The sequence below is a fragment of the Spermophilus citellus genome (assembly GCF_964194105.1).
Source record: "Spermophilus citellus genome assembly, chromosome: X".
Lineage (NCBI taxonomy): Eukaryota > Metazoa > Chordata > Mammalia > Rodentia > Sciuridae > Spermophilus > Spermophilus citellus.
In genome coordinates, this window is record NC_138190.1 from 44,218,863 (window position 1) to 44,230,884 (window position 12,022).

General features: G+C 58.4%; 1 protein-coding gene across 3 annotated transcripts; it reads right to left on the reverse strand.

Moving 5' to 3' along the window:
• Positions 1-4,151: 4,151 nt before the first annotated feature.
• Positions 4,152-11,382, reverse strand: LOC308638826 (melanoma-associated antigen D4-like; the record flags this gene model as incomplete). Of its 3 annotated transcripts, none has more annotated exons than XM_081276654.1 (13): positions 11,247-11,382; positions 10,031-10,274; positions 8,960-9,787; positions 8,377-8,580; positions 8,206-8,269; positions 8,011-8,090; positions 7,566-7,657; positions 6,881-6,960; positions 6,755-6,797; positions 6,343-6,405; positions 5,260-5,374; positions 4,546-4,982; positions 4,152-4,349 (listed from the first exon to the last, which is right to left on the reverse strand). In XM_081276654.1, exons 2-13 carry the CDS (start codon positions 10,241-10,243, stop codon positions 4,340-4,342), a joined length of 2,229 nt encoding a protein of 742 aa, XP_081132780.1. In that variant the 5' UTR covers positions 10,244-10,274; positions 11,247-11,382. The 3 variants fall into 3 exon arrangements, with proteins under 3 accessions (XP_081132780.1, XP_081132781.1, XP_081132782.1); XM_081276655.1 differs by lacking the exon at positions 11,247-11,382 and adding an exon at positions 10,581-10,601; XM_081276656.1 differs by lacking the exon at positions 4,152-4,349 and having other exon boundaries at positions 4,542-4,982.
• Positions 11,383-12,022: the final 640 nt, after the last annotated feature.

Sequence of the window (12,022 nt, forward strand, 5' to 3'; positions counted from 1 at the left end):
GTGTAATTTGATGGTAGGAGTGTCTTGTCATCTCTTTTATTTGGGCAGCGTCCGCTGTAACTCCGTGATTCTCATTCTGAATTTAGTTACTTGAGTCTTGTTTATTTTTTTTTTTCCTAGTTAATCTACTAAAGAGTCGGCCCATTGTGTTGTTGGTTTTTGTTCCAAAGAGCAGCTCTTTATTTCACGGATTTCTGCTACCGTTTTTCTGTTCTCGCCTTCATTTCTTCCTGCTCGAATCTTCACTCCTTTCTTCCCTGGGCCACCTCGGGTTTAAGGTTTTCATCCTTATGTAGTTCTTGACACACAAAGTGAAGCTTGTTGAGCTGAGATCATTTTTCTTTGCAAATGTAAGCATTTACTGCTCTCAGCTGCCCCCTTAGTGCCACATTCCTTGTACCTCGTAAAGTGTGGTCTGTTGGGCTTTTGCTTTCATCTGTCTGGAGATATTTTCTAAGTTCCCTTGTGGTTTCTTCCTTGACCCGGGGGTGATTTGACAGGGTCCTGTTCAATTTCCACAATTTTGTTAATTTTCCAATTACCCTTCTGGAATGGGTTTCTGGTTTCTTTCCTCGGAGGTCAGAAATGAGACCTCGCGTGGTTTCAGACTCATTAAATTTGTTGAGACTCTCAATGTAAACAAAGAAGTTAAAATCAAAAACGTCTGGAAGGAATGTAGGATTAGGTCTTGGCACACGTGGTGTGGGCCAAAGACTCACTTCCAACGCACAGAAAGTCACAGAGGCCACACACACAAGAGAGGTTGCCTAGATTTCACCAAACTCAGCAACTGTGCCCTTTGCCCTTAGCAGAATGGAAAGGCAAGCTGTAGACTGTGAGAAAATGTGTGCGAAAGGGACACCAGTCAAGGACAAAGCCTGCAGCATATATAAGGCCCTCGCCAACCATTGATGAAGGAGAAAACCCGATAGTCAAGGGCAAAGCATTCGAATAAAGGTGACTTGGCACACACACACACACACACACACACACACACACACGTACGTGGGAAAGGGCCAGGAGACGAGACTGGGCCAAAGACAGTCACTGAGGCAGTGTCTGAGCTGGGTCTGAGCACTCAGGCAAGTCACCTCCCTTCTATGGTTCTACTTTTCTCATGTGGACAGTGAGGGTGGACAGCTGCCCAGAGCATCAGTGAGGGTGCAGTGGGATTGGGTGTGTGTGGCTGGATGAGTCCGAGGCTGGGTATGATGAGACAGTGCAGAGCAGGGGGTCGTGTTGCCCAGGGACATAGGAGCCCCTTAGGGTCAGGAGCAATGGACTGCAAAGAGCAGAGCTGGTGACTTGTTATGGATTGCATTTTAAAATGGCTCCTGTTTAAAATCGGGGACCAGTGGCACAGGCCGGTACTCCCAAGGACTCAGGAGGCTGAGACAGGAGGATTGCAACTTTGAGGCCATCCTGAACAAAGTGGCGAGACCCTCAGTAGTACAGAAAGATCCTGCGTCAACATAAACAACTACAAAAAGACTGGGTACATAGAATCCCTAGGTTGAGTCTCCAGCACCCTCAAAATGTCCCCAGAGTGCTCATGTGTTAGGCAATGACGCAGTGTTTGAAAGTGAAAAGATTGGATGATGAAAGCTGTAGCCTCTTCAGTGGATTCCCCCACTTGATGGATTAACAATTTGAATGGACTACTGGGTGCTACATGTAGGCAAGTGAGGCATGGCTGGGGGGAGTAGGTCACTGGCGGCATGACCCTGTTACTCTATTGCACCTGGCTCCTCTCCTTCTCCCTCTCCTTCCTGGGTGCTGAGACCTGAACTGCTTTTCTCCACCATGCCCTTCCACCATGTTGTTATTCCTCACCTCAGGCCTGCCCAGAGCAATGCAGTAATCTGACCATGGGCTTAGCCTCTGAAGCCCAAAGTCAACATTTCTTCCTTTCACTTCTTCTTCTCAGGTGTTTTGTTCACAACAACAAAGAGCTGACTAACACACACTTTGTCCTCAGTGGGTCTAGGGTTTGAGTCCCTGTGCTGTCACTTGCTGGAACTATGACTCTGCCACCCTGTCTTCCCTCTCAGAGCCTCACATTTCTCACCCTTTCACTGGGCCTAATAAGCCCCTCCTTTCGGGGCTGCCTGATGGATGGAAACATGGGCTCCCAAAAGAGATCGTAGGTGAACATTCAGAGCAGCACTCCACATAACCATGGATACCTGGAAACCAGCAGAGCACTACTAGGGTGTGAACAACTGCAGAAGGACTCCAGAGTCCTCAGATGAGGAGAAGGCTGTAGGTAGGTTCAGGTGCCTTGTGTACCACAGCCACAGACCTGCCACATCAGAGGGTCTCTGAAAACACTTTGCCAAGAGAAAACGTTAACCTCTGTGGTGAGGGTCCTGTGGAAGGTCGCAGGCTGGGGATGGAGGAAGGTCTGACTTGGTCTTCTCTTGACACAGAGAGTGAGAAGGCGTGGTCTCCACATGGGCCTAGCCAACCCTCCAGTGGGGCCCACATTTGCCAGCCATTTCTGAGGCCATCTTCTGCTCTGCTTCCAGACAATCTGTCTACTCCCATTCTCCCTTCCTCCCATGCTCTTAGCACAGCACCACAGAGAGTGTGGAGCCTTGGACCCTGGTGTGGCCCATTCGGGGAAAGGGAGGCAGAAGGGGGAGCACCCTGCAAGGCGGGGAGGTGGAGGCAGGCCAACCACCACGTCCCTGAAGGCTCCTCACTCCTCTCCCAGGGAGCTGCCATATCAAGTACCCTCTGCACTACAGTGCTCCAACTCACACCTGTGGCTTATGGTAATTGCCCCCCCCACCCCGATCCTGGAAAAGGCATATTGTCTAGAGCATGTGGGAAGTGGCCTGGACAGTTCTGGTCACACTGGGTACCACTCATCACACCAGGAGCCTACAATCCCACACACCTCTTATCCCTCCCTCCATCGCAACCATGGACCCACACAGAGAAAGGGAAGAACACTCCATTACTCTGTGTGTGTGTGTGTGTGTGTGTGTGTGTGTGTGGCGCATGCGTGAATGTTCAAATTAATCACTGAGGCTCGGTGCAGGTCAGAATCACAGGTCAGTCACTGCGGCCCAGAGTGGGCCCTTACTTCACACAGAAGAAATCAGGCCCCCAACTGGTACACGCACCCGACTGACCTGTGTGAAAAACAGGGCCAAGTCCTGCATATGTGACCTATGCAGCCCCACCCAACCTCAGAAGAGCTCCAATGTGGAATCACCTTCTGCTATCACTCTCTTGAAATTCTTAATCATTTTCAAGGAATCAGACCTTGGTTTTCCTTTTCCACTGAGCCTCCAAATAATGTGGGCAGCCTGGGTCTAGATCTGGGTCAGGCTCTGGGAACTCACTGGGACAAAAGAGGCTAGGGGGCGGCAGGGACACTGACACCACTGTGTGCCTCCTAGTCCTCTGGGCTGTGTTCTACCTGGCGATGGCCATTACTGGAGAACCCCAGGAAGCCCAGGGCACCATCTCTGCCAGGGATGGAGCTCCTCCCAGGGGACCAGCCTGTCTCTTCCCTCCGCATCTTGCTGGAAACGGACTGGCCTGCTTCAGGATGAGAGGGGCAGTGAAGCCCCTATCCCTCGCTGGCCATGGGCTGACTAAGCTTTTCTCAATTTGTCCTCATTGGTCAGCAATTTTCACTCTTACCCACTGCAGGGCTGAGGCCATCAACCCAGGGCCCTCCTCACTGGGCTTAAGACTCCGTCCCGGGGTGAGGGTCCTGAATTGCCTCATGTTGAGCGAAGGGTTATGGGACCAGGTCTCCACAAAAGTGGGGGCTCCGGTGAGCGAACCCTGTGGTTGCCCACGGGCACAATCATTCTGTGGTACGGTGGCACTAACCTCCAGGCCCTCCATTCTCCTGCCGCCTCTTGCCTACTAGCTGCTGCTACTTGAGCTGCCCTCGTGGGGCATCACAGAAGCACTTAAACTGGGGCCTCCTCCAACTCACTGTCCCCCCTCTCACCTGGAACTGCCACACCTCCCTGCATTCCACCTGTAACTGTAGCCGTGAGCTTCATCTGCAGAGGCGAGGGCCACAGATCCAGGACAACCAGAAGCGACCTCCTTACCAGACCAGCCAAAGGCCAATCATAGCCACACGTGCACAGGTCAAGCAGGAGACAACCCAATTCATTTTGCAACTTTAATGTAACACTGATACCAAAACGTGAACACACACACAAAAGCACACAACGAAAGCAGGAGCAGCAAGGGGAGCTTCGCGTTGCATGGCCCCTCCAACCCACAGGGAGAAGCGCCTGGAGTGCTGCTTAAGAGGGACTCTGCAGAGGCAGTCTGGCTGGATGAGGAACATCACGGCACGTCCTCAACGCTGTCTGGAACACGAGGAATAAAATGGAAACGGATGGATGGAGGCCCACAGCAACCAGCCAGGGGTAATACACAGGGCAACGGGTGTCATTCCATGTTTCCACAGGCTCGCCACTGCCCTGCCCCTAGCCCTCCCCTTAGCCCTCCTGGGGCCTCCCCCACAGCCCTCCCGCAGGTCTCACGGCCCTGGGAAAATCTTACTGGATCCAGGAGAAGAAGCTGGCACCAACTCGGGCGGCATTTCTGGTCCGGATGGTGGAGCTGGTGCTGGGGCCATCAAGGATGCTGGTGCTGGCCCCGCCGTTGCCGTTGGTGCCGCTGCTGACACCAGCTCTCCATGTGGCTCTCCTGTTGGCACGGTTGCTATTCAGAATGTACTGATGGTACCTGGCCCAGAATGCAAAGGGGATCCTGGCCCAGGCGTCGCCGAAATCCCCGTCCTCATCCCAGGTCAGCAGCTCAGACTGTATGTCGTCCCAGCTCCACCGCCCAATCAGAGCTTCGTCCCCGATATTCATCTGCGCCCTCATCTGGGCCCTGGCATGTTCCTCGGCCATCTCCACATCCATCGTCTTGAAAGCATCATCCACAGCCTCCAAGAAGTGAGCCTTCCATTCCCGGGGGTCCCGGTTCTGGTTCTGAGGTGGGAAACAGCAGCCTCAGTGCCAGGGCTACCCCACAATTCGGGCAGCACCTGCTGCCGGCCACACCCTCCTAGGCGCTTCAGGAAATGACCACAAAGAGAAAGACCCCTGGAATGGGGCCACATCCAGCACAATCACGACCCCTGTGAACTTGTCTTCATCCCTTAGGAACCGCTCAGCATCCACAGGAGGAGGCCGTGACCAAGAAACGAACAAGGCATGCAAAGTGCCACCCCCCGAGGCCTGGCACCCCACACAGGTTCCCAGGTACCTGGGCAATGAATCTCAGGACCCTCATCTTGCTGGTCTCGTGGCGGGCTCGCAGGCCCCACAGAAACTCATACTCAGGTGGGCTGCTGTTGGGGATCTTCTTGTACTCCAGGTACCTGAGCGAGAGAGGAAAATGTCCTTGGCTTCTTTCCCAGGAGACCCGTTGTGGGTTCCATCGGGCCCCTCCTCTACCCCGCAGCTGCAGCTCGGCTGGCAGAGGAGGGCTGCCCCGCCTGCCCCCAGACTCACCCCCAGGACCTCCGCCCCCAGCAGCGTGGCCCTCACAGCTTCACAGCAGTGGGCCCACCCGGAAGCCACGTGCAGGTCAAGAGTGGACATGTGTAGGGCTATGCTCACGGGGAGGCCACAAGTGTTGTGCCTCTCATCATCATAGCCCCAGAATTCCTGTTGGGTGTGTTGTAAACAGAGGAGCCATTCTTCGGGCCCCCTGCTCTGAGCACACCCCGTCACTAGTGGCCCAAAAACAAAGAAAGACTGCGGAGCCCCGAAAGATGTACCATTGACAATGGCGGGAAATAAAGGAAAAAAAAAAAAAAGAGTCTGCCAAGAGGATCTCCATGGGTTAGTCTAAATTCCTGACCCTTTTGTGTGTGTGTGCATGTGTGCCTGTCCACACACCTGCCCACCTGCCTGTGCACATGCCTTCCCGTCTGCCTGCCTGTGTCCCTGCTTGCGTGTCCTCCAAGAACCAAAGGCAGGTTGGGTCTAGGCCTGGAACCCAGGAGAGCTGGGCTCCCAGCCTTTCTGGCTGTGGGCCATACTTGGAGACCTCCCTTCTCCAAGCCCCTGGCTCCTCAGGTGTACAAAGAGCAGGGAAAATTCCTGTGGCGGTCCATAGGGCAGGTGTTCAGTGACACGGTGGTCCTAACACACACGCCCTCAGCACACTCCCAGTCAACACAGGCTCCCTGTTCCAGAGACAGCCCCAGAATTCTCCCCCTGACCTCACCCGGGCTGGGCCCTGCTCGTGCTGGGTTACAAAATGGGATGTGGATGTCTTCTCCACCCGACTGGCACTGTGGAGTACCCCAGAGTGACGTGAGGTCAGCTCAGCAATACTTACTTCTGCTTCACGAAGTCATCTGTGATCAGCTTCCTCAGATCACCAAGGAAAGGGTGCCTCACCCTGAAGGCAAGCAAAGACATCCATGACCCGTGAGGGTTGCAGTGGCGGACACGGGCGGCAGCATTTCCGGGCACCTTCACTGGCTTCCCAGCCCATGGGGACTGCCTTCCCGGGACAGGGCACACAGCCGAGGCCAGGTGACCCGGTGGATCCCCTAACTCTGTCTCTCTGAGGTGTCCTCTGTGGACAGAGCCCGGAGGGGGCTGAGAGATTGGCATCATTACCGCATCCATCCCTAGGGAGACCCTCTGTTCTCTAGCTAGCCCGGGCGCCCCACTCCTTTCTAATCCCGGGACCTCCTCTGCCATAGAACAGCACCCAAGGGCAGGGGCCGAGGAGCCAGTCATACCCAGGGCGCAGTCCCATCTTGCGGAGTGCCTCCCAGAGGATAGCTGCGAGGGGAGACGGGGGACGAGAGATTGGCACCCAAAGATGAGACCGTGGCCAAATCCCCAGGTGCAGAGCCAGCACTCACCCTCGCTGGCACGGTTGCCATTCATGAAGATGACGCCCAGAATCACCAAGAGGAGACTCAGCCGAGGAGTGTCCTTGGTCCTACAGGTGGAGAAAGAGGGAAGGGATGCTGTGCAGAGGCCACTGCCCTCAACGATGCATCCAGCTCACCATCCACCCTCTCCCAGGTTGCCCATGGGGAGGGGAAATTCTTGGCAGGGATACATAGCCTGCTGCCCCACGGATCACAGACAATTCGCACCCGGAGGAAAGAGACTTAACTGCCTCGCCCACAACCGGGGCATCTGATACCCCTCCCCCCAGGGTTCTGCAGAGCATGGGGTGAGTCAGGGAACACGAGCTGGGCAAGTGGCCATGGGGTGTCCAGAGGCGCCTCCAGGTGGGCCATGCCCACCTCAGGATCTGCACTCTACAGGAAGCTCTCCCTGGAGGGCCACCCTGCTGCACCCATGCCAGCAGGGATGCAATGAACCACCTTCCTCCCACCCAGGGGCAAAAATCCCGACAGCAGCAAGGTCTCGCCCCCCAGGACGCTGCTCATTTTATACAGCGGTCCCTGGGCACTGTGACCTCCCAGGGTGGGCCCTGCCAGGGGGCCCTCCAGCCCTGTGTTCCTGGACCCTCAGAGGATGCAGACAGGGACAAGGCATCCCCAAGGAGGTCACGACATTCTTTCCCCTCCTTACTTCCCGAGAAGACGAGCTGAAGAATCCCGGGTGCAGATGAGAATGTACAGGTGCTCCTCCTTGTCGATTTCCTTCAGGTGGATCCCAAACTTCTACATGGTGAGAAAACAGAGTGAGATCTACCCCCACGCTGGGCATCGTGCAGCCAGCCAGTCAAGCCCCATGAGACGCGTGCTCCTCCCCTAATCCAAACCTGTGTGTGAGGGCGGGGGGGAGGGGGGAGGACAGGACAGGAGACCCACCACAGGAGACAGACTCTCAGAGCAGGGCCTGGGAAGGGGCAGGTATCGCCCTGCGGGGGCAGTGGAAACTCACGGGTGGAGGGCTAGCGGAGGTCCCCAGAGCAGGCAGGGTGGGAACTGGGCCTCCAGGGGCCACAGGCCATCCCACTGCTCCACAGCTCTAATCTCCAGTCGCGTGGAGCAGCTTCTGTCCCCGCACCCACCTTTTCCAGAGTGTAGGTGGCTCGCTCAATGATCTCAGGGAAATGTTCGTCATATTCCCGGATGACGTCCTTCATCATGTCTGTGGGAGGGGGGCAGTTAGGGGAGGCACCTGGGCTGAGCAGGGTCCTCACAGCTGAGCTCCCTCAGCCAGTCATGCTGAAGGCAGCGGGTCGGGGCCCCGCTCTGCCGCCTACCTGAGCGCTTGATGGGGATCTTCTTGTAGTCCTTAATCATTAGGTATTTCACCAGCTTATTTGCCTGGAGGAGGAGGAACGCGGGGGTACATCGAGGCATGGGTGGCCAAACAGTGCTGGCCCGTGGGGTAGGAGGGCATGGTGACGCAGAGTGTGGACTTCTTATCTTACCCTCTCTTGCAGAAGGGTCACATTGCGAGGGGGCAAGCACAGGACATGCCTCGAAGGTATCTGGGACCTTGGGGCCACCGGGGGCCGAGGGGCCGACTGAGCCTGTGCCAAAGAGGGGGGCTGCGATGCTCTCCAGGTCGGTGGCACGGCGGGGGGCTCTCTCTCCTCCTCGCTGCTCTCATAGTCCTCGACAAGGTGCTTGGACTGTATCATGGGAGAGAGAGAGGAGACAAGCGGGACTAGCAGAATTCCCGTGCCAAAGCACCCGCCACACACCTTCCCCCCAACAGGCGCTTGGAGGCGAGAGTAGTATGAGCAGTGGCTGGCACGTGCTGAGAGCTTGCTCAGTGCCAGGCTCTGAGCCAGCCTCTTCTCCCACCAGCCCCGAGGGCTGGAACTACGTGGAGTCAAAAACACACTCAGCAAGCAGCCTTGTGCTGCGGGAGCATGGACTAAGCTGGGATGAGAGTGGGGGGGGGTGGGGAGGAGAAGAGAGGAGAGGAGAGGTGGGGAGAGGAGAAGGGGGAGAGAAGGGGCAAGGCAGGGGAGCAAGGGGCTGTGCCGATGGCACAGGAGTCCATACCTTCTTTGTCCTCTTGCCTCCCATTCTGGTCCAGGGCTCAGCACTGTGCTGGGCAGTGGCAGCTGCCCCCTCCTGCTCGGGGATGCTTGTGGCCGCCTTGGCCTTGGCGGCAGCAGCTGCCGCCACATTCTGAGGCTCCACCCACCGAGTCTTGGCCAGCGCCTTCCCAGACTTGGTGGTCTTGGGCCGGGTGGCTGACCCCTCGCTGGCAGGTGCTGCCTGGGGCACACAAGAGGCAGCACTGGGACCCTCTGTGGGGGCCTCTTGGGCCGGGGCAGGTCTCTTGGGACGAGGGAAGGCCATGCCACTGACACCTGCCGGCTGAGTGAAATCAAAGACGTCGTTCTGGCCCAGGAAGGCTGTCTGGGGCTGGGTGGCATCCCTCTCGCTGGCACTTGGAGCCTGAGTGAAAGCACAGGCGGTGCTAGGGCCCTCTGCAGCTGCTTCCTGCGCCAGGAAGGCTGTCTGGGGCTGTGTGGAGGTTGCTGGAGCCCCAGGGGCAGCCCCCTCACTGGCGACTAGCTTCTGGGAGGTCTGCTGAGAGGCATGGCTGGTCTCAGGGGTGGCCCCCTGAGCCTGGGCATATGTCATTGGCTGGGCGTCCTCTACTAGGGCCTGCTGTGCGGCCCTCATCTGGTTAGAGAGGGCCTGGTTGAAGGACCTGCGGGCAGCAGAGGCAGCAGCCCGAGCGGCTCGGTTGGAGGCGGCGGAGCGGGCTACGTTGGCAGCGCGGGCCTCCGTCTCATTGGCAAGGGTGTCCGGATCCAGCTGCAATGCCTCCACCAGGGTCTGGGCCAGCACAGGGTTTTCCAGTTCCCAGGGCTCATTCTGCAAGGCCAGAGGAGCGGGGCGCGAGAGGGGAGGGCACACACAACTCTACACACTGCCATGGTGCTTCCCTGGTGGCCCCGCCTCCTCCCACCAGCTGGCCCTGGCCACCCCTCAGCAAGACAGGGAAGGTTCGGGAAAGCCGGCCATGCCTTGCCCACTCGGCCCTCCCCCTTCCTTCACCCACCCCGCTGAACAGGGGTCAAGGCTCAGGGCAAGCAGGTGCCCAAGAAGGGGCCTCACCGCTAAGAAGCGAAAGCCTGAACCCAAGCTCCCAAAGGCTCTCAGGAGATGGATGTCAAGGCTGGTGAGGGTGCCATAGCCACCGAAAGCACCGAATTCTTCATAGTCGTTGCCTCCAACCATCTCTTCCTCCCTGGCTCGCTGGCTCCCCTCATCCATGTCTCCAGAGTTGGAGTTTCCCGACTGCCCGCTGCTGTGGCTTCTCTCAGCCATGCCGCGGGTCCCAAGGAGGAGACAGCTCAGCCTGAGAGGGAGGGTGAGGCAGCTTCAGGGGAAGGGTGCGGGATTCAGCGAGGCGGGATCTCTCGCGAGCTGAGGGGCCGCAATCATCAGGTTACTAAGCAGTACAAGGCAGCACAAGGAGGTGGTGGTGGCGCAGCGGCGGCGGTGGCAGCGAGGGGGTGGGGTGGGGGGGTCTGACCGGGTAGCCGCGGTCAGGGGCAGAGCCCCACCACAGGGATAGAGGAGGCCCCGTCCCCAAAGGGCTGTTGAGCACCGGCAGGCTCCCCATCCCTGAGGCTAGGTTACAGCGTTTGAACTGGGGGTGCACCTGAGAGCTCAGGTCCCAAGAGTCCCGAAGGGATGCGTTGAGAGAGGGAGAAACAAAGGGCTTGGGCTTGAGGGCCACAGCTGGGGACCACGACCAAGGGGGAGCAGATGCCAGGGCTCAGACGACAGCGACAGCCCCAAGCTCTGGGAAACCGAATCCCGGGGACCTTGGGGCCAGGTCCCCGCCAGGGCGGGGGTGGACGGGGGATTCAGCTGATTCCGGTCTAGGCTGGGCTCGGAAAGGATGGCTAGGGCTGGATGGTGCATAGGATGAGGGCCTTGGACCGAGGAGGCGAGGTTCCAACTGGAGCCCTGGTGAGCTCAGGTCCAAGGGGCCGGGACTCCGGGAAGGGGGCAAGCGGTCAGCTCCTCCGGAGTCATCTAGGAGCCTCGGGGTGGGGGTGGGGCCTCGGACCTAAGGAAGCTCGGCTCTGAGCACACGGGTCTGCCCCACGGGTGGGGAGCATGGGCTCTGGGGCCGGTAGGCTGGGGTCTGGGCGCGCGGGCGGGATGGTCATAGCGGGGGTGCTCCTATCTCCACCTCGGGTCTAATGGGGTTCCGGTTCCGAGCGCTCCGGCTTTGTTCAGATCCGGAGGGCGGGGGCAGGGCGCAGCGTGTCGGGTTGCACTCTCCCTCGCCAGGTCCTGTCTGGGGCTGGATCCTTACCTTCCCTGGGGCTCCAATGGCGTCCGTCCTCAGCACCAGGAACCTCGCAGCCGCGCCCTCGCCTACTGCTGCCAGCACAGCAGCTCGGACCACCCCGCCCCTTTTCTCCGCGCACCCCCGGCGGCTGGGGAGCCTGCGCATGCGCGGACCCCTCCAGCCCTCCCGCTTTCCCAACAAAAGCCCTTTCCTCCAGGTCCCCAGTGCGCATGCGATTCCGCGGGTGGGTGCGTGGGTGGGCAGGGGGGCGGCGGGGTGGGGGTCTTCTTCCCGCCAGATGCCCCTTCACCCCTCCTCCTCCCACCGCAGGCGAACTCACTGTACCCCGCAGTACAGCTCCACGCACCCAAGTTTCTGTCCTCAACCCACACCCCTCACTGTTGCTCAATGCTTCTAGCTCCTGACCTTTCACCCAAGCTCCTCCAGCCTGGTCCTGGATACTTTATGCCCCATTTCCCTGACACGCCCCCATTGGCCACGTTAAAGAGGTCTCTGGCAGCGTCTGGAACCGCAACAAGTGGGAAACCCTCGACTTGTGACCTGTGGGGCCAGGAAACTGTTGGTGGCCAGAGGATGGAAGCGCCCCTCGCGCTGCCCTCCACCATCCATCTCTAGGGCCCCCAGACACTCTGGCTACATCTGCCACTTCCACTGCCTTTCTTGCAGCTTGGCAGGCCACAGCGGGACCCGTCGCCAGGCCTGTGTTCCTCTCTCAGCAGCTCTGGCAGGTGCATGGAGCCTCCCCATTTGACAGACCAGGAAACAGAGGCACAGACAGA